This window comes from Engystomops pustulosus, chromosome 4 (genome assembly GCF_040894005.1).
Source record: "Engystomops pustulosus chromosome 4, aEngPut4.maternal, whole genome shotgun sequence".
NCBI lineage: Eukaryota > Metazoa > Chordata > Amphibia > Anura > Leptodactylidae > Engystomops > Engystomops pustulosus.
Window position 1 is genome coordinate 164,855,183 of NC_092414.1, and position 21,990 is coordinate 164,877,172.

Here is a 21,990-nt window from a genome sequence, read left to right on the forward strand (position 1 = left end):
ACAACTCCATAACCACCCCCAGAGGTCATGTGACCCACAGTTTCCAGCAAACTTTAACAGATGAAGTATAGTATGAGTGCCCCTGTTAGAATCTTAAAATGTTAAAGTTTGCCGCGGATCACATGGCCACATGGAGTGGACATCCTGTTTGAAGGGTTTTATTTATTTTTATAGGTTTTCTGGAAAAAAAGCAAAAAAACGTCCACTTCTACATGAGCCACATTTTTCGTCAACTAGACAGAGCACGATCCGGTGTGTTTGGTCTGTTGGACACAGCTGATCAGTACAGGGCTGGGTGTCATCAGATACTGATAACCTATTCTGCAGATACCACATCCATATACATTCCTTGATATCGTTTTGGTCAGGGTCCAACTACTGGCAACCCACTATTGGTTATCAGACTCCTAGTTAATTTTTTCCTAGAGCTATTTTCCTTAGAAACACTACTCCACTTTACCTAAGAGCAACTTTAGGCTTCATGTTTGCGCATAACAGGTCCTGTTTGTGGCCCAAGTCAGCTGGTGGACATAATTGGGAGAAGGGAAGGGGGCACCAATAATGTCAAGGAAAGGACCTGCTCTATAATTTGCAGTACAGCCACAGTGCCATGACACACTCTGCTTTACTGCACTGACAAAGTGTACAATAGATCTCAATGGGGGACCGTGAGCTATCCACAATTTGTGTTGCCAGCTCATGGCCCCCAAATATGGTCAGGTGCACAAAAACATCCATTTTATTCTGTAGAGGTTACCACAAACAATTTATGAAATCAAGATTGCCAAAATCAGTTATTGATCTGCACATTTTATTTATCAATTCATCACTTAAATATATTGTCTCTAACAACTTTCAATGAACAACCCTATATATTACTTTGCTTGATTTTTATTTAAAAAGTTCACAGGTAATCCACTTGCTCATAAAAAAAATAAATAAATAAATAAAGAAGCACATTGAAGCATTCCTAGAAGAGTATCTGCTTATTTTATTGTTTCCATTGAGAAAAAGAAAACCCCACACAAATCGAATATAAATCAAATGTGGATATTAAAGAAATACAAATCAATTATAAATATCTTATACCAAAATCTTAAATATACAAATAAAAATGGAAGTGCGGCCAGTTGTGCATGCATTCTTTATGACACTGCACCTGGCTGCAAAGGAGCAGCAGGGTGCATGTACAGGAAAATAGCACCCCTGTTCTTGAGATCTGAGGTAGTAAAACTCTCCACCAATCAGAATCTTAAACCCTATCCCGTGCGGCAACAGTGAAATTTTTTAAAATTATGTTTTTTATGATATACTTTGTTAGGGGAATTTAGTTTTTATTAAATACTGGCTCTAAAATCGCCGCTTAGCACTGCTCTAACTGAATCTTGCTAAGGAGAGTTCAGTGCTAGGCCAGGAAAGTGAAAATTAGAAAGTTAGAATTTTAATGTAATTAAATATACAGTACAAGAGCAGAGAAAGGTTCCTGAATTAATTTCTGCATATAATTGTGCTGTGGTACATACCATACACATTGAATGCAGAGCCTCTCCTTAGTAGTGCTACATTGGATCATTGATAAGAAAGAAGAGACTTTAGAGCCAGCATCCAATACAATTAAATAAAACAAAATCCCTATAAATAAAATTGCACAGTATATTGTGCATAAAAATAAAAGGTATGTAATTTCATGAGTGCCAATTGATCTCCTTTTCCAGTGCTTTTTATTTGTACCATATACTGGATTCATTTGGTTCTTGACTTAATGTAAATCAGACGTTGGAGTCCTGATTTCCAGGGGTGACCCGGCGTTTGGCTGTTGATTTTATTTAAATACAAGCCAATCAAAACCAGAATTTGTTAACTTATAGAAAAATAAGGCACTCCTCTCCTTTAATATGACTAGAATGCTTAAAGGGGTATTCTCGCCTGGGCACTCACATTCAGTTTCATTAATCTGCCATATGTAAACATTTCTTCAATTAGATGTTATTAAAAAAAATGTTCCTGTGTGAAGATAATTTCTCATAAATGTAGCCATGTTGTCCCTTAGAAACGAGATAGCTTCCTCGGATACGGCCACCTCTGCTGAAGGGATTGCACAAAGAAACAAAACATTATTGTATATGAAATGTCCAGGAGTTACTACATGTGGCACAGCCACCCTGTGGTAATGATCGCTGAATCCTGGTGGTCCTGCAGGACTCTATAGCGCAAGTCTGGCCACCGCTGCCAGAGTGTGACGTGGTCGTATCCGAGGAAGCTATCTGGTTTCTAAGGGATAACATGGCTACATTTATGAGAAATTATCTTCACACAGGAACATTTTTTTTATTAACATCCAATTGAAGAAATGTTTACATAAGGCAAATTAATTTAATTAAATGTAAATGCCCAGATGAGAATACCCCTTTAAACTCCCATCCACAGAGCAATGTTCTGTCTATGAAATACAGTCACCAAGTTTCATGGACCAAGCACTTTAATGTGAATAAGCTCTTAACCGAGTCACAGCTCAGTCCTAATGGAGCTGCTTACATTTAATTTTGACTCCAGACTTTAAAGCATTTTTAAATCTCCAGAGAAAATACAACAATAATTAATTCAGTATTCAATAAGTTAAATACATATTAATTTATAGTTATTTATAATACATAACATATTCACTGCAGGAACTGGGAGAATTCAAAATCTTAATGCTTTACTATAGTGTAGAAGAAAGTTGTATTGGGAGATATTATTTAAGATATTGGGTAAAAATCAGATTATTAGGATATTATATTAGTTTTTATATATTACAGTCATACAAAAAAAAAAATCAATCTCAGCACTTCATGTGAATCAACTCTTAAAGTAGAAGTCTTTATACTATGGTTGTAATATCTTTGTATATATTCAGTATATGATAGATTGAGACACACACATATATCAGAGTCAACCTAAAACTCCCCTTTCTGTAAATAGCTGGTCCAGTTGTTTTTCCATGACTGCATTTGTGCCTCGAAGACCATTCACAACCTGGAATGCCCACTGGAAATATTCTTGTACCCGATCTTCTGACCAACCTACAAGAGTAAAACGAGACACTGAATGCTAACAAAATGAGTAAAAATATGTATACAATATATAACAGTAATAATAATAATCTTTATTTATATAGCACCATAAAATTCCGTAGCGCTTTACAAATCATAGAGGACATATACAGATATAATACTACATTACAGAGTACAAACAATCAGATGGAAATGTAGGTTTGAGAGCTTACAGTATATAATATATAACAGACTATGATCTTTGATGATCTGTGTGCAGCAGTATGTATGGTAAGAGTAGGAACATGTATCTCTCCGTATATCTGATAGGAAAGGTGTATTACATATACTGATAATGACAAGCTTAAGGTCTGTTAGAGTGTGAATACACCAGGTAAGTGTCATGCAGTTTTATGTGAAAACTGCGAGTGAAGCATTTGGCTCTAAACTTTTTGGTTGGGCACTAATTACCTCATTACATGTGTGTGTATACACTATTATTTTCTAGCATTGGTGTATTTGTACCATATAATAATAACTGCAGAGTGGCTTTAACACAAACTCTCTAGTGGTAGAAGTACCTTTTGGTTATGCACCAATTACTTCTATATTATTTCTGATGTTGGTAGAAGTACCTTTTGGAGTGCTGCGCTTCAGGTCCCGCAGATTGTACAACTTGTCGGCTAACTTGACCAGCTTAGCTTTGTGGCTGCAGTGTGGAGCATGCTCTATCTGCTGCTGTTTTCTTGTCATCTTTGGCAAAGTCTTGTCATCGGTGACCTCTTCAACTATCCTTCTCACCTCGGGTCCAAACTTCTCCTCTATTTCCAGAAATGTTGTGTTTGTATCTTCAACAGTATCATGTAGAAGAGCTGCCTAGGAAACAGAAAAGTGAAAAGAGTGTTGGCAATTTTTGACGTTTGGTCCTGTTTTACGAGTTTGAATACCTGATATCTCAGCTTGCTGCTGTACATACGCCCCCATGCACTGTGCAGCACCGTACCGCTCCGTACACAGGAAAAAGATGGGACACGTCCTTGCATCTTTCCCTGTGTTACAGCCGTACGCAATGCATTGCTATGGAGAGAGGAGGGTGTCGCACCTCCTCCTTTTCACAGCGGTGGACGTATGCCCACCCAGCCGTAGCTGAGAGGGCATAAGTCAGTGTAAATGCAGCCTTTCTCTGACTCCACAGTTCTGTTTTCCTGGTCCCTCTAGCAGTACTTAAGACATGTGCTGCATTCCTTCCCAGTGCTGCATTCCTCTGATCAGTAGCTTAGGAGCTCCACCACTGAGCATGTACATAAAGTGGAGCCACATTCATCTCAACTAAAAGTCTAGAAGAGGGGTGCACAACCCGTGCTAAAAGGCCACCAGGGAGCTTTCAAGCCATGAGTTGAAGTCTGCATCCTGCTGACAGTTACAGTCCAATAAGCACTTCCATAACTGATGGAAGCGATCATTGGTGCAGGAGGCCGGGTAGCAGTGAGTGCAGCTGAGAAGTCTTCACTGCTCCCGGGTCCTCTCCACTCAGTGTCCTGACTCCTGACACTGGTTGTACATGCCTTTTTAAGGACACTGAAAAAGAAAACGGCCCCAGAAATGGCAAGTACTTACTGTACTTCTCCCGGGTCCTTTCCTGTTACTGGCACAGCTCTGCTCCGGATCCTAATGCTGACACATACACCCAGCATGGGACATGGAGCAACAAATGGAGGAGAGAACAAGTTGTAGTGTGGTAAGGGAGCAAAAGAGGACCCATCAAAGGAGAGTATTCATACATTTTTGTCTGCTCCGAAGGTCTCCAGTATCAGTAGTTTTCTGCCCTGGGGGTCTCCAGTATCAGTAGTTTTCTGCCCTGGGGGGGGGGGGGTCTCCAGTATTATCATCTGCTCTGAATGCAGTATTTGGCTGCTCAGGTAGCATTTGTAATTTCTGTGGTGGCATTTTGTGCTGTGCTGTGGTTGTTTGTGCATCTAGAGTGCTAGTTACTAGTGCGGCCCCTTAAAGATGAGCAGTATAACAATGTGGACCTTGGACCAATGTTGCTCACCCCTGGCTTAAAGGACACCTGTCATCAGGTCTCTGTCACTAGTCGTGTCACTACTACCTGTTGGAGCAGCTCACAAGATTATTTAGTCAATTCATACATTAATCATTATAAAATTGCATTTTCTTTATTATGTAAATGAGGCTGGTCACATGGTCAGAGGCAGTGATGTCACCCCTGTTATGCCTCTCCTCTCCTCCCCCTGCTCAGGTCAGTGTGTAATGTATAGTAAAGCATTGCTGGTGTCTGTGCTTTATCTGCTGACATGCTCTCTCTCATAATACACATGTGAGAGACACAAGTACCTGACATGTTCTGCTATAACATGGCTGTATCTCTCCTATACACACACAGGCTGCAGGGGGCGCCAGCACCAGGAAGCACATGGAGGAGACATTACACCATTATACCTCACACCATTATACAGGCTGTCAGTCAAGCACTGGGGGTGTGGCTGTGCCTCCCACTCATGAATAAGCTGGACAGCTTGAATGTGATAATGACTCATTGGACATTTCACAGTTCATTTGCATACAGCTTTAGGACCTCATTGCTTACAATGTTTAGGCCGCGGTCAGGTGTACTGCTAGGCGTCTGTTCATAACGCGATGCTAGCGCACAAGGGGCGGTCCTTGGCCCGAACGCACATGTGTTCCCAGGGAAACACATGCGATTGATAAGCCCCGTGTGCTAGTGTCGTGTTATGAACGGACGCCTAGTGGTACGTGTGAATGCGGCCATACAGGCATGTAGAGGGACAATGAAGGGATAGAGGCAATGCTTTCTAATGGCAGTTTATGAAAATATATTTAGTTTAGGCCGGGGGTTAATTTGCACAGACATTTAAAGGATATTTCATAATTTAATATATTTGTAGAGTTTTATCACAACTCCGAGAACAAACTTTATTGGTCCAAGGGCCACATGTGTCATACTGCTATGGGATGCACCAGTAAGTTTATAAATATGGAAACAGAGAAAGTTGATTTTATCTAAAGAGCTTTACCTGCAGCACTGATAGATCACCGATTCCAGCCTCATGAGATAATATTCTTGAAACTCCTGCAATACAAGTTAAATTGAAGCAAGTTATTTTATAAATTTATAGAAAGAACCAACCCCAACATAAAATCCATTGGAACAGCACAAACATACATCTGCTATATATTGCTAACAAACAGGGATTAAAAGATTTTCTTACCCACTGAGAACAGGGGATACATGGCTTTTACTTATTAAGGCAGAGTATGCAAACCACAGTTTAGTGGCCCGGTCCTTGCACTTGTATTCTTGTTTAGTTTTTCTCAATTCCCCAAATTTTTCAACCTCTTAAAGGGAACCTGTGACCAGGGACCTTATTTTCACTATAGACAGGTTGCAGAAGCCCATTACAGCTGATTGCAAAGATGTCTTTCTGCCCTCACACAGCTCCGTACATAGAAAAATGAAATGTAGAAATCGATTTTTGAAGGTGGAGAGCAAGAAATTAATGAAAAAAACCTGACGTGTATAAGGGGTTAATTATGTTATTTCAAATCACTGAACCGATTTTTTTGTTATGGACACATACAGATTGTTTTTCTCTTCCTGGTTTCAGTAATTTTTCAATGTCTTACTGACCCATTCTTTTCAATAGGCTTTTTCACACTTTTTTTCCACTGATCCAATGTTGTCAGTGAACACAAAAACAGTTGTGAACTGTCCAGTAAAAAAAGCTCATTGAAAAGAAAGGTTTAGTAAGACACCAGTGACAAATCACTGAAGCCAGGAAGAGAAAACCAATCTGTATGTGTCCATAGGACAAAATGGGTTCAGTGACAAATCATGATCACCCTCATAGCTCAGCACAGAGTGCCACAGTGTAATGGTGTTCATCACTGATAGTCTGCCTCCATCATACACACCACCCAGTGTATGGAGGCTCCAGGAGAAGAAATGTAAGTAAAATGCGTTGTTATGTTACATAGAGTGTAAGCTCTTGTGGCAGGGCCCTGACTCCTTATGGCTTCATCTGACTATGTTATTACCCTGTAATATGTTATTTGTATATGATCTGTAATGTGGAATATGATGACGCTATATAATGATATACCCTGTCCGGTACTTGTTACTAGGTAGCAGTACACACAGACACTACTACTTGTTACCTCCCGCTCTCCCTTCCTGTATGAGACTTCTCAGTGATCAGTTACTTCCCTCCTGGCAGGACATCATGCACCAGTAGGGGGCAGCACTACATATAGCGGCTGCAGTACACATGCCCTGGCGGCCAGTGTTACCTATGGGGTGGTTTATATATGGCGTCTCCTCCACATCCTTCCTCCTCTGCGCTTTATGCTTTTCGGCAGCGAAGTGCGCCGCTTCTAGAACACCGGCAACATCAGCCATGACACCCGGGCACGGCACTGCGCATGCGCCGTACAGCTTTTCCTGAGCTACATGGAGAAAATGTTTAAAGTTGGCTGAAAGACCTTCCATGATGTCATAGTCATGTGATCAGATCTGTGTGGGAGGAGCAAGGCTACAGGGCAGAAGAGGCTGCAGTGTATTACACAGTATTCAGGAGAAGCTCCAATCATAGGAGGAGGGCGTACGGGGGTGCAGGCTATGCTAGGAGGGGGCGTACGGGGGTGCAGGCTATGCTAGGAGCAGGGTGTATGGGGGGGGGAGTGCAGGCTATGCTAAGAGGAGGGTGTATGGGGGGGTGCAGGCTATGCTAGGAGGAGGTGCAGGCTATGCTAGGAGGAGGGTGTATGGGGGGGGGGGGTGCCGGCTATGCTAGGAGCAGGGTGTATGGGGGGGGGAGTGCAGGCTATGCTAAGAGGAGGGTGTATGGGGGGGTGCAGGCTATGCTAGGAGGAGGTGCAGGCTATGCTAGGAGGAGGGTGTATGGGGGGGGGGGGGTGCCGGCTATGCTAGGAGCAGGGTGTATGGGGGGGGGGGGAGTGCAGGCTATGCTAAGAGGAGGGTGTATGGGGGGGTGCAGGCTATGCTAGGAGGAGGGTGTATGGGGGGGTGCAGGCTATGCTAGGAGGAGGGTGTATGGGGGGGGTGCAGGCTATGCTAGGAGCAGGGTGTATGGGGGGGAGTGCAGGCTATGCTAGGAGCAGGGTGTATGGGGGGAGTGCGGGCTATGCTAGGAGGAGGGTGTATGGGGGTGAGTGCAGGCTATGCTAGGAGGAGGGTGTATGGGGGGGGTGCAGGCTATGCTAGGAGGAGGGTGTATGGGGGGGGGAGTGCAGGCTATGCTAGGAGCAGGGTGTATGGGGGGGGAGTGCAGACTATGCTAGGAGGAGGGTGTATGGGGGGGGTGCAGGCTATGCTAGGAGGAGGGTGTATGGGGGGGGTGCAGGCTATGCTAGGAGGAGGGTGTATGGGGGGGGGGGAGTGCAGGCTATGCTAGGAGCAGGGTGTATGGGGGGGAGTGCAGACTATGCTAGGAGCAGGGTGTATGGGGGGGGGGAGTGCAGACTATGCTAGGAGCAGGGTGTATGGGGGGGGAGTGCAGGCTATGCTAGGAGCAGGGTGTATGGGGGGGAGTGCAGGCTATGCTAGGAGGAGGGTGTATGGGGGGGGGAGTGCAGGCTATGCTAGGAGCAGGGTGTATGGGGGGAGTACAGGCTATGCTAGGAGGAGGGTGTATGGGGGTGAGTGCAGGCTATGCTAGGAGGAGGGTGTATGGGGGGGGGTGCAGGCTATGCTAGGAGGAGGGTGTATGGGGGGGGGGTGCAGGCTATGCTAGGAGGAGGGTGTATGGGGGGGGGAGTGCAGGCTATGCTAGGAGCAGGGTGTATGGGGGGGGAGTGCAGACTATGCTAGGAGGAGGGTGTATGGGGGGGGGTGCAGGCTATGCTAGGAGGAGGGTGTATGGGGGGGGTGCAGGCTATGCTAGGAGGAGGGTGTATGGGGGGGGGGGAGTGCAGGCTATGCTAGGAGCAGGGTGTATGGGGGGGAGTGCAGACTATGCTAGGAGCAGGGTGTATGGGGGGGGGAGTGCAGACTATGCTAGGAGCAGGGTGTATGGGGGGGGAGTGCAGGCCATGCTAGGAGCAGGGTGTATGGGGGGGAGTGCAGGCTATGCTAGGAGGAGGGTGTATGGGGGGGGAGTGCAGGCTATTCTAGGAGGAGGGTGTATGGGGGGGGTGCAGGCTATGCTAGGAGGAGGGTGTATGGGGGGTGCAGGCTATGCTAGGAGGAGAGTGTATGGGGCGGAGGTGCAGGCTATGCTAGGAGGAGGAGGGTGTATGGGGCGGGGGTGCAGGCTACGCTAGGAGGAGGGTGTATGGGGGTGCAGACTATGCTACAAAATCAATCAATAAAATGAAAATATCTTTATTAGAACATAATAAAACAAAAACGCATAGGGGGACATTTATCATAACCGGAGCTCGACCACCTGCCGCAGCAGATACACTGAATCAGGCCTGGTGTAGCTTTGTGTAGAGTGCGCAGGCACAGGTCAGGAATGCTCCACATGGTCCAATCTATTTCAGTGCTTTTACGCCAGAAAACTGGTGTAGAAGCAGTGAAAAATCTCCTCCGAAAAAAAAAAAACTGCAAAACCTATTGACTTGAGTATAAGCCAAGGGTGGGAAATGCATTAGTCACAGCCCCAGTATATAGCCAGCCCCTGTAGTATAAAGCCAGCCAACCCCCTGTAGTATATAGCCAGCCCTTGTAGTATATAGCCTGCCTGTCCCCCCTGTAGGAGTATATAGCCGGCCCGCGATAGCACCTCTTCTGGCTTCAGGCTGGTGCCAGACATAGAGATAGAAGAGGAGCTGCCTGGGCCGTCAGAATGGCGAGTACTCTTTTTTTTTTTTACATACCCGAGTATAAGACGAGTGGGGAATTTTCAGCACAAAAATTGTGCTGAAAAACCCGGCGTATCCTAGAGTATATACGGTAGGTTTACCCCCAGGCCCTGTGTAAAGTAGATTTAAGTTGTTTCTATACATACTGTCAACTGCTAAAACTCTTATTTCTCTATTTTGGAAATGCAGGGCTCCACCACCTTTTGCTGACCTCCTTTCACAAATCAAGGACATACGATCTACGTAGAGCCTGTCTGATATCATACAGAACCAAATCGTAGAAATAGAAACAGAACAACAGCGGTTTCCCGCATTCTGCACAGAACATGCAAAACGGGCGCAGTGTCAGCACCTTCCGTCGCCCGATATTTTTATGTTTAATAAAGAGGCTTATTTTGAAGTAATCAACAAAAATGGGCGAGTGCCTTGTATTTAACGTTTGGTACTTTTTGGAAATTAAGCACCACTCTAGTTGCCATCCTGTTTTCACCTTATCTAAACGGCCTTATAGGATGAGATAATTGATTAAAGACCATAATGGCAGGAGCCATCTACACCTGGTGACTTACCTTATAAACTGTATAAACTTAGCTGGAGCCTAGACCCATGGGTCTCTCCCTTCCTGCTCCTAAGTTTCTTATTTTTTACATTTGATATTCTTGCAATGTGTATTGTATCATGTGTTTTTTTGCTATATTAATGGCTCTGAGCCAACATTGTGCCCTTTACTGAAATCCAATGAGACTCATCTTTTCGAGACTATTCAGAAAACATTTGCTTACCACGCTTATCCCCTGGCCCTAAACATCAAGGGCAAGACTTGTTCACCAATCTTACACACGAGAACAGACAACAGCCACTCACTCTTCTCCATGTATACCAATAGTATTTTGTTGTCTTTGTTAGTCATACAGAAACTACTCCATGGTAAAATACAGTCAGCATTTACTTACAAATACATCAGTGCAGATTGTGATGTTATAATCAGTTTCATTTTTATAGTTATAAAGGACAAATCACAAAAATCCATTTACTATAAAGCAGTCACTCTATAATCTAAGTGTTTATTCGATAATCAAATTCTGTATAGAAAGTTCCCATCACTGTCAAAAAACTCCTTTCCTTGCTGTACAACCTTTATGTTATTTGGGATGTTGCTGTCTGCTAATTCTTCAAGTTCCTTGTCACTTAATACTACTCCATCCCATTTCTCATCCAGTATCTGTTCATCTTCTTCCTCGTCTTTGGTCTCATCAGGTTCTACCTGTGTATTTGTCTTCAGACCTTGACTAGATACAGCATGGAAGACGCCCTGCATCGCTCCATGAGACTCATGTATCGTGGTCAGAGACTTTGTCCTATCTGCAGTCCTTAATGCCAATTTGGATGATTCAGATTTTTGTGAAGGAAGCAGCTGCCCCGCTGATAGGTTTCCATCGCTGATAAGAAATTGTCTTTTATTACCCTGCAGTTGCAGTAATGGCTGTGCCGGTTCTTTGACAGCTGAACCGAGCTGTAGCTGCTCAATTTTAGTACCTGGAGTATCTGGTCTTAGAACACGAAAAACTGTGGCATCTTGTTTCATTCTCCTTGTTTCACTGGGAACAAATTTTGACTTCAGGACTTTCTTTATGGCATCAGTACTCACATTAAAACCCACAGCCAGTCGTGACAATGGCCACTCTTCAGGGAACTCTTGTCTTAAATATCTGGGAAAAATAAAGTGACAACAATATAAAGGTACATGGTGGAGTTCAAGTCATTCATTACAGGTTATCTAGGCTAGATAAAAAAATTACCAAGCTATGGTATAGGTTGTTATTCAGTGAGACGCACAGTACCCCTACTGATTACAATGACACTACACAGGGGACATAGCTGGAAGCAGACACCTTAGTTCCACAGGTCATTAATCTTTATAACCTGAAAAGCTCCATTAATTATAACAGCCGTCTTCATAGAAGCTAAAGTACTGCTGACTTTGTTGAATACCTCTGTATGATCAATTAATTTAGGCCTCGTGTATATGACAATTTTTTTTTTTTTTTAACAGATGCACACGTCTGCATTAAATGCCGCACTTCTTAATGGATCAGTGCCCACAAGTGGCATTTTAACAGACCTTACAAATAATCTGTTAAGAAGTAGAACATGTCCTACTCTCACACGATTTTGGATGCAACTCTGCCATAAAAAAAACAGAAAACCTCAGAATTTCACAGGTGAGAATCAGTTCTATTGGGGGCAATTTAGCCTTACTTCTCTGTTCTTTTTCATGTCACAATTATCCACATGCAAGTCCATGACAACTTAGGATACAATGGGGCTCATGGAACTACTTTTGTCGCTACAGATAGTTACAGGAGAAGAGTCTTGTTGACAATTTCCCCTGGGAAAATTGTTGCTCAGGCTGATCTCTAAGCAGTCACACTTTAAAATGGTTTATCTCTGATAAGTAACCCCATATCACACAGTCATTCAGCATTTTATAAAGAGCCTTTTTAAGAAAAAAAATCTGTTTCCTACCTAATCTGCTGTATTGCATTCCAGGTCAGTCGTCTCTCAGGAGGTTCCGGAGGCTCCAGCTCCTTTTTCATTCGTTTAAACAGGATTGCTTTCTGACGTCTCTTCATTGCACTGCAGGAAATAAAGTTAACCAGAAAATATAGACATGCCATGTTTCCTACCTTAACCATACCACAAAAGTCAACATTTTATTTAGGGCAGTTTCCGACTCCCGGGGTTGGTTTGTGAATCATGGACTGTGCAATATACAGTTTTACAGTCTGACCACAGAGGACGGGACTCCTTACATTATAGTGCTGTAGGACATAAAGAGTCCCTGCTTCCCAGCGAAACAGCAGCACAAAATTGTAATTGGGATTACAACAGGGAAGAAGGTTAGTGGCCACACTGTGGTCAGTACGTGAAAAAGGACACTGTATGATCCGGGATTCACAAACCAACTATAACAGAAACAAGATGCTGAAGAACAAGGGGGGGGGGGGGGGTGTCCCTCCATTACATTGCCGGATTGGCAACACGTCCTTGTCGCTTTGCCAAATCCGAACTAAATCTACGTGGAACATCCCCCACCGGGGCCTAGCCTTTACTTGGGGCCTAGAGGCAGCCAGGGCCCAGAATAATGGAGTGGCTGGCAGCTGCGGCCTAGGCACGCTAGTGTCACGGTGCTTGGTATGGGGACCGGAGGGCTGTCCTACAGCCTGGCAGGTGGTGTTTGCAAGAAAGATGGAGGGAGAGGCTGATGTACTGGATCACCCTGGGGCACCCCCTTAATGTCTGTAAGATAGGTCTCTGGGTAATGGATGGGGGCGCCCTTGGTGGTACAGCCGTATCCAGGGACCAGACTCACGGTTCTTTATTAGAACAAATGTAGGAAAACAGCCAAACCAATCTTGGAACAGATTCCAGATTACTGGAGATTCCGGATTACTGGAGTGGTCATGGAGAGTGTTCCTTAGGAATGGTTCACCAGCCTGGTAGTAGATGCAGGCTGGGATGGAGCTGTGTCCAGTTGTGGATGCTGCAGCTCTTGTCCTGGGATTAGCTGAGTGTCAGTGCAAATGGTGCACAGACACTATCCCTCTCTTCACTCTGACAGGATGTGCTCTCTAATGAGAACTGGGTTCCAACAGCTAAGGGTGGTGCAACACATGGCGTTTTGAACAAGTTTTTGACCCTTTTTAAGCACTCCGTCAAAAAACGCATGCGTTTTTTGAAAACACAAGTATTTTTGACCAGTTTGAATTAAGACAATTGGTCAAACCTGCCAAAAATGGATGCATTTTCAAAATACACATGCGTTTAACGGACTGCTTAAAAACGCCCCAAAAACGGATTCAAAACACCACATGTGGCATCACCCTAAGAAGACCCTAGCCCCTCCCTGTCCAGGGGTTTTGTTAACCTGGTCAATCACACTCCAGTGTACATGGTGCAATACAATTGTATGATAACTTGCACCCTATTCACCATTGCCTGTACAGGCAGGATCTACCACTGCTAAAAACCTATGAATTGCTGTTTTACCCCTAAGGCGAGTTACACAGGCTCAGCTGCTGGAGAGACAGATTGTGGGCCTTATTCGCAAACACTCCTCTGCCTCCACATGGGCAGGGGTGTTACATACGTGTCCACTCATCTCTAAACAGGAGGGTCGAACAATGAAACACAAGAGTTTGCAAGAAAGATGGAGGGAGAGGCTGATGTACTGGATCACCTTGGGGCAACCCCTTAATGTCTGTAATATAGGTCTCTGGGTAATGGATGGGGGGCCCTTGGTGGTACAGCCGTATCCAGGGACCAGACTCACGGTTCTTTATTAGAACAAATGTAGGCAAACAGCCAAACCGATCTTGATTCCAGATTACTGGAGATTCCGGATTACTGGAGTGGTCATGGAGAGTGTTCCTTAGGAATGGTTCACCAGCCTGGTAGTAGATGCAGGCTGGGATGGATGAAGGTTTCATACAGTGGTGGCAGTTCTTATTAGAAGTAGAAGTTATAAACGGTACAGTTACGCTAAGTTCACACCACTGTTCCTTACCTCCTTTAAAAAGTAAAGAATTAAGGTTTAACTAAGCTTTAACGTATCACTTAAAACTCCTATTGACATCAATGTAAATTAATGTCATTCATTATGTTCCGTTTTGGCAGGAATCCGTTATCCATAAGTTATTTTTTTTTAAATGACAGAGGCTGAAGTACTTTTCCTCTGTTTTAAAAAAACATATGGATAACGGATCCCTGCCAAACTGATCATAACAGATGACATAAAAATTTACATTGATGTCAATGCGATTTTTAATTGATAGATTAAACCATTCTTTACTTTTTAACGGAGGTAAGGAACGTTAGTGTGAAAAGAGCGTTTACTCATGTCCACATTAGTTGTGACCATCACTACTATTACACGTGAAGGGGAATCAGTAAACTGTGCGGAGCCATCTAGCGGCCGGTAGAAGAACTGCGCTGCTCCTCCACGCGCGTGATATGCGGAGAACACGCGACAATCCCACCATATAAACACAGAGCTCACGCAGTCCGCGGCCGCAAGGGATGATAGACACCGCCATATGCGCTGCTCGCTACCTCTTTATATCCTGTTGCATGCTTTCCTCCGCCTCCTCCTGGTCACTTTCCGGCTCATGTTGATCTCCGAAGAAGGGATGGACCGGAGGACGGGAATGCAAACCACGGCAGCCTAATAGTGAGGACTGAGAGGCACTAAGGATGCGGAGTCTCCACATTGCTGACAGCAAGGAGGCCGCCATTGCTGTACATCGACTACTTTAGACTGGAGGAATCGATGTTAACTGTGATCCATTACATCGCCTGGGAGTGCGTTCGGCGAACAGGAGAAGGCTTCAGTAGTAGAGTGCCGAGAATAGGATTGTGTAGTAGAGTGCCGAGAATAGGATTGTGTAGTAGAGTGCCGAGAATAGGATTGTGTAGTAGAGTGCCGAGAATAGGATTGTGTAGTAGAGTGCCGAGAATAGGATTGTGTAGTAGAGTGCCGAGAATAGGATTGTGTAGTAGAGTGCCGAGAATAAGATTGTGTAGTTTAGGAGTAGTTTCTGCCTAGGACTACTGTAATTACCTCCCCAATTTAGTAGTTTAATTAATCTCCAGTTATTGTCCATAATGATACACAAATCCAAAAAATACTACATGTGTGAAATAAGAAAGCTGCCCCTTATAACAGAATTGTTCCAAATTATTCATCAAAAGAATAAGTATATATTTTATTACATATATTTCTATACAGTGCTCACACACTGACCCTCTTCATACAACTGCTTTATGTGGCTCCGACCAAACGTTGCATTTGAAGGAAATCAACCATGCAAAAAAGTATTTTAAAAAACTAGAAATACTCACCCCCGCTTCTCATCATCTTGATCCCGGTGCTGTTCGGCACTAGTCTTGACACACCAGGATCACCTAGAAAAGAAATTATAATTAGCAGGCCGGAGTGTAAGGACAAGATGCCCCCACCACATCTCCCAGCATGGGTCCTCACCCAGCAAAATGTCCAGTCTCTATCAACCCCGATGAGTGGAGCAGTGCAGGATGCACCAGATTAATGAAGACTGTGCACAAATTTTGAATATATTCACTATACTATATGCACATAGTACAGACTGCATTAGTTTTGATAAATGCGGGCCATAGAATGAATATCAAATTATATAGACTGAGAATATATATAAGAAGACACAATAGGGGAGTGGAAATGAGAGGGGGAAAGGTGGACTATGGAAGATAAGAATAAAATAGACCAGGTGCTAATGTTATCTCCAACAAGTCCTTAGGTGACCCAGCTATTCATTGCAGAAGATGTTTGAAATTGGATCTAAAGGGTCCAAGTTTCTTTAAAATTTAAGTATTGAGAAAATGGTTAAGATCTGCTCTAGCAGGAAAGGGTTTTTGACATATGTTATGTATTCTTAGAGTACAGTGATGGCAAACCTTTTAGAGCCTGAGTGCCCAAACTACAACCAAAACCCACTTATTTAATTGCAAAGTGCCAAAATGGCAATTTAAAGGAAAACTACCATGAGGAATCTACTATCAGAAATACCGTGAATCTGATTGTAGATTGCTCCCGCCTGCCTCTGCCCTAATCTGTATTTTAAAAGAACATCTACCATCAGGATCAAAGATTTTAAAACAAGCACACAGACATACTGGTGTGTTCCCCTCTGGCAGGATCTGCACTTCTTTTACCTCTCATGCCCTGGTTTTTAGAAAAAAATAGTTTTTTTTAAATTATGGAAATGAGCCTGAGGGACTCCCGGCTCTATAGGTGTTAATAGAGCAAAGTGCCCCTCAGGCTCATTTGCATACTTTTTAAAGCCTTTTTTTACTTAAAACAAGGTCATAGGAAGGTGGATCCTGCCAAATGGGGCACACACCAGCATGTCAGTGTGCTTGGTTTACAATCCTTGATCCTGGTGGTAGATGTCCTTTTATAATTTTGGAACTTAACTTGTTAAAAAGTGTTATTTTAATAAAATGTAAATTAACTGCCCGAGGCGTCTGGGCCATAGCCTGGGTGGGCAATGGGAGCTAGGGCTAGGACATGCCCAGTAGCCTCTGCAGTTAATTTACATTTTATTAAAATAAAGATTGTAAACAGTTTAGGTTATGTTCCAGGATTATTAAATTACAGATTAGGGCAGAGGCAGGCATAAGGAATCTACCATGAGATCTACTTCTCATCCTCATGGTAGGTTTCCTTTAAGCAGTAACTTGTTACTACCTGTTTTCTCACAGCTTTTAATCGTATTGGAGTCCTGGGAAAAAGGAGAAATTCAGATTAACATTGTAGCTTCCTTCCAGGGTCCCCTGAACAGGAAGGATTGTGGGGCCCGGAGCAGGAGTTTCAATAAGAAAGCAGTCCTGTCTGCATTTCCTTGCTCTTCCTGTAGTCCGAGGCACCTATTGATGTGTCACTTTAAAAAAGCACTGAATCCAGCACATCCTGGTTGGCCAGGGACTGTAGGCGGAGGTTTTGAGTTCTGGCAAACTCTGCACTGGGGTGGTGGTCTGGGTGCCCAAAGAGAGGTCCCTTGAGTGCCAACTCTGGTACCTGTGCCATGGGTTTGCCTCCACTGTTATAGTTTACCCCCCAGTGTTATCTTTAGTTTGTGCAGTGACACATGTAGTGTATGTAGTGATATTATTTACCTTGGTCTGGAATCCAAAGTCTTTGTGGGCAAGGAAGGGGCATCCAGTTGCCAGCTGTAGGACAAGCTGTTCCGCCATAACATCCATCTCCTTAGATTCAGCTAACAGGGCTCACTTGCTGATGATCTTAACAGCAAATTGACGGCGGGTTGAGGTGTCTTCCATCAGCCAAAGCCAAGCACATAATGGAATAATAGTCTCTGCTTGATGGAGGTGGAGACTGTGCTGAAGCTGGTGGTTGAATATCGCTGTGTCCTGAGCCTCCCTGGTCACCCTGCAGGTCTTCTTTCTTCTGGACCATGGATTTGATTGATGGTTTCTTCTCTTATTTCTGTACAGTGACATCTTCCTCATCCACTTTGGCCATTTCTGGGGTGAGAGATGTTTTCCGTCCTGCGTCCTGTCTTCCTCTGTACTACAATTTCCTCTTCTTCTTCCTCCATAGATTTGCTTCCCTTGCCGTTCGCAGACATGTCTTCATCAACGCATGTCAACTGCCAAAGCCACTTACAGGTAAAGCATCACAATACCCTGAGAACACTGCTCATGTGATAAGTAACTGACCAATAGGATTCAGCTGTATGAGCTGTGTATATATTATTTTTATAAATAAACAAACAATCAATCTGTCCACCTATTGCATAAGAACCATTTTGGCGCTTCCATCTTATATTTTATGAGTTGCTTTTGTTTTTTAATGAATGATAGAGTGGGGAAAAAGGTATTCAGTCAGCCAGCAGTTGTGCAAATTCTCCCATTTAAAAATATGATGGAGATTATGTCATTGACATCATAGGTAGACAAGAGAGCAGTGGCGGATTAAGTGTCCCATGGGCCCCGGGCTGTTCACACAAATAGGGCCCCCCCAGTGTCCAAACCAATATGTGCCCGGATGTTAGGACTTAAAGGAAACCTACCACTTGTAGTGGCAGGTTTCCGATGGCAATACCGGGCACCAGCTCAGGGTGAGCTGGTGCCGGAGCTTATTTTAGCTAGTGTTTTAAACCGCGGTATCGCGGTTTAAAACACTATTTAAACTTCATAGCCGGCGCAGGCAGGTACGCGCTCGGCGCTTACCGTGCACGCGGCTACATAGGAAGTGAATGAGAGCCGCGTGCACGGTAAGCGCCGAGCGCGTACCTGCCTGCGCCAGCTATAACGTTTAAAAAGTGTTTTAAACCGCGATACCGCGGTTTAAAATACTAACTAAAATAAGCTCCGGCACCAGCTCACCCTGAGCTGGTGCCCGGTATTTCCATCGGAAACCTGCCACTACAAGTGGTAGGTTTCCTTTAAGTGCTACTTTACATCCTCTGTATCATTAATTTTATACTGTTTATAAAATTAAACGGTCACCTTCAACCATGCTCTTATAACTCATCTATTTAGGAAAGCTGATCACATTCCGTAACTGCATGAAATGCTCCACCCCGACTACCGCCCGGACGAGACAGTGTAGGAGATGTGGATGCTACCCCTGGGTGGCCCGGCCTCTGTGTGCTCTAAGGATGAACTCCCCCTCATAGTGTGAATACTCAAGTATAAGCCGAAGCTCCTAATTTTACCACAAAAAAAAAAATGGAAAAAGTTGACTGGAGTATAAGCCACAGCATAGGAAATGCATCTGCTACTGTGCCAAAATGTCCAGCAGCAGCCGCACCTCTTTAATGCAAGTCCACAGGAGAGCCGCCCTCTTAATAGAAACGTCTACAGCACAGCCCCCCTTTAATGAAATGTCAACCGCAAATGCCCCCCTTTACTGAAATGTCCACAGCAGATGCCCCCTTTTATGAAATGGCCACCGCAGATGCCCCCCTTTACTAAAAAGTCCACAGGAGAGCCCCCCCCCCTTTAATGAAATGCCCACCAGATGCTAACTTTTAATGAAATGTCCACAGGAGATGCCCCCCCCCCCCCCCCCTTTAATGAAATGTCCACCAGATGCTAGCTTTTAATGAAATGTCCACAGGAGATGCCCCCTTTTAATGAAATGTCCACAGCAGATGCCCCCTTAAATAAAATGCCCACAGCAGATGCCCCCTTTAACGAAATGTCCACCCCAGATGGCCTCCTTTAACTAAATGACCACTCTAGATGCCCCCTTTTAATGAAATGCATCTGCTGCTCTGCTAAAATGTCCAGCAGCAGCCACACCTCATTACTGCAAAGTCCACAGGAGAGCCCCCCTTTATGAAATGTCCACCGCAGATGCCCTCCTTTACTGAAATGTCCACAGGAGAGCCCCCCTTTAATGAAATGTCCACCAGATGCCACCCTTTACTGAAATGTCCACAGCAGAAGCCCCCCTTTTATGAAATGTCCACCGCAGATGCCCCCCTCTACTGAAAAGTCCACAGGAGAGCCCCCCCCCCTTTAATGAAATGTCCATCAGATGCTAGCTTTTAATGAAATGTCCACAGCAGATGCCCCCTTGAATGAAATGCCTACAGCAGATACCCTTCTTTAATGAAATGTCCACCCCAGTTGACCCCTTTTAATGAAATGTCCACCCTAGATGGACCCCTTTAAAAAAAATGTCCACCCCATGTGCCCCTTTTTAATATATTGTCCACAGCAGGGCCCTCTTGAAAGACAAAATCCATACTCACTTTCAGGCTTCTAGCCCCGCGGCTCCATCTGCTCCTCTTCTGGCCTGGGCACATCACTATGACGTGGGGGTGTCGCGGCCGCGTGAAGTCATAGTGTAATAAACTAGAACGCCACTCGGGCATGACACCGCCGGGTTATAGTGATGCACCCAGGCTGGAATAGCAGAAGACGGGGCCGGGGAGAAGAACTCGGAAATGAGTATAGATTTTTTTTTTTCAGACTGATGGTGGATCTTCACATAGGGCCTGGGCATGGGCCCCCCTGCAAGCCAAAGGCCCCGGGCGCCCGCCCATATGAAGATCCACCATTGCAGGAGAGACAAAATGTGAAAACACATGGGACCATGTAGTGTGAGATTTTGAGTGCAAACCTCCTTCCATTAGCAAGGGCATTGATGATGAAACCTGACTGGGTCTTTAAGCATGCCAAGAACAATGCCAGGGCAATGAAGAAGTGGCTTCATAACAAGTATTTCAAAGTCCTGGCGTGGCCTAGACGGTCTGCAGATTTCAACCCCATTGAAAACCTTGGGGGGGAGTCCGTGTTGCCCAGTGACAACCCGAAAACATCACTGTTCTAGAGGAGATCTGCATGGAGAAGTGGTCCAACATACCAGCAACAGTTTGTGCCAACCTTTTGAAGACTTACAGAAAACATTTGACCTCTGTCATTGACCACAAAGGATTTATAACTAAGTATTTAAATAATGTTTTGTTATTGACCAAATACTTATTCTCCACCAAAATTTGCAAATAGATTCTTTAGAAATAAGACAAAGTGATTTCCTGGATTTATATTCTTATTTTGTCTCTCATAGTTGAGGTCTACCTATGATGCCCATTACAGGCCTCTTGCACAATTGTTGTATGCCTAATTCTTTTTTTCCCCCCACTGTATACCATTATAATAATGTAACAGCTATAACAACTTTAAAAAAGACCTTTGTCCACTTTCCAGAAAATAATTTGCATTGTTTGTGTAATGAAAAGTTATACAATTTTCCCATATACTGTACTTTCTATATCAATTCTTTGTGTTTTTCCAGATCTCTACTTGCTGTTATTCTACAGAAAGCTTTAATTTTCCAATTTACCTCCTCTATCAATTCCTCACAGTTTTCAAGATCTCTGCTTGCTGTCCTTCTATAGAAAACTACACGGTTTAATTCCACTGGATAGAAACCTGTCCATGGTCATGTGATGGACAGGCAGGTGCACGAGCTGTTAGTATCAGAGAGAGTAATTGTAGCCGTGCGATAATAACAGCTCATGACCATGGGCAGGTTTCTATCCAGTGGAATTAAACAGTGTAGCTTTCTATAGAATGACAGCAAGCAGAGTTCTTGAAAACTGAGAGGAATTGATACAGGAGGTAAATTGGAAAATTGTATAACTTCTCCTTACACAAACCATATCAATTATTTGCTGAATGTGGACAAACTTTAACTTATGACATGTAAGTTAACATAATGATTAGTGCCATAAAAGCAGACACTTTTTGGAAAGTGAGTGGTGGAACACCTTGAAAAAGTTGTAATTCTTGACCGTGCACCAGGAATTGCACCTTTTTTCATACCTTGTATGCCCGAAAACTGGAGTACAAGGCATAAAAATCCGCCCCACTGTATCAGAATTGGGAAGTGTAATCGGTGGCTGCAGGGGGAAGGAGGGTAGTGTAAAATCAATGTTACCTTTACTGGCATAATTCTGATGATGTGTTACTTTATTTAGTATACATGGGCACTGGACAGTACCACTTCTTTTGGTCTGTA

General features: G+C 44.0%; 2 protein-coding genes and 1 long non-coding RNA gene across 4 annotated transcripts; 1 reads left to right on the plus strand and 2 right to left on the minus strand.

Annotated features, from left to right (window-relative positions):
• Nucleotides 1-2,340: 2,340 nt before the first annotated feature.
• Nucleotides 2,341-7,669, minus strand: HDDC3 (HD domain containing 3). The gene is made up of 4 exons (XM_072148434.1): nucleotides 7,362-7,669; nucleotides 6,089-6,144; nucleotides 3,668-3,908; nucleotides 2,341-3,062 (listed from the first exon to the last, which is right to left on the minus strand). Exons 1-4 carry the CDS (start codon nucleotides 7,558-7,560, stop codon nucleotides 2,932-2,934), a joined length of 627 nt encoding a protein of 208 aa, XP_072004535.1. The 5' UTR covers nucleotides 7,561-7,669; the 3' UTR covers nucleotides 2,341-2,931.
• A 1,680-nt stretch (nucleotides 7,670-9,349) lies between these two features.
• Nucleotides 9,350-12,102, plus strand: LOC140127580 (uncharacterized). 2 transcript variants are annotated; one of them, XR_011855021.1, is made up of 3 exons: nucleotides 9,350-9,987; nucleotides 10,086-11,636; nucleotides 11,950-12,102. It is a non-coding gene; the product is annotated as an uncharacterized lncRNA (long non-coding RNA). The 2 variants fall into 2 exon arrangements; XR_011855020.1 differs by having other exon boundaries at nucleotides 9,350-9,883.
• Nucleotides 10,873-15,272, minus strand: NGRN (neugrin, neurite outgrowth associated). Its single transcript, XM_072148435.1, has 3 exons — nucleotides 15,009-15,272; nucleotides 12,423-12,533; nucleotides 10,873-11,605 (listed from the first exon to the last, which is right to left on the minus strand). Exons 1-3 carry the CDS (start codon nucleotides 15,188-15,190, stop codon nucleotides 10,972-10,974), a joined length of 927 nt encoding a protein of 308 aa, XP_072004536.1. The 5' UTR covers nucleotides 15,191-15,272; the 3' UTR covers nucleotides 10,873-10,971.
• Nucleotides 15,273-21,990: the final 6,718 nt, after the last annotated feature.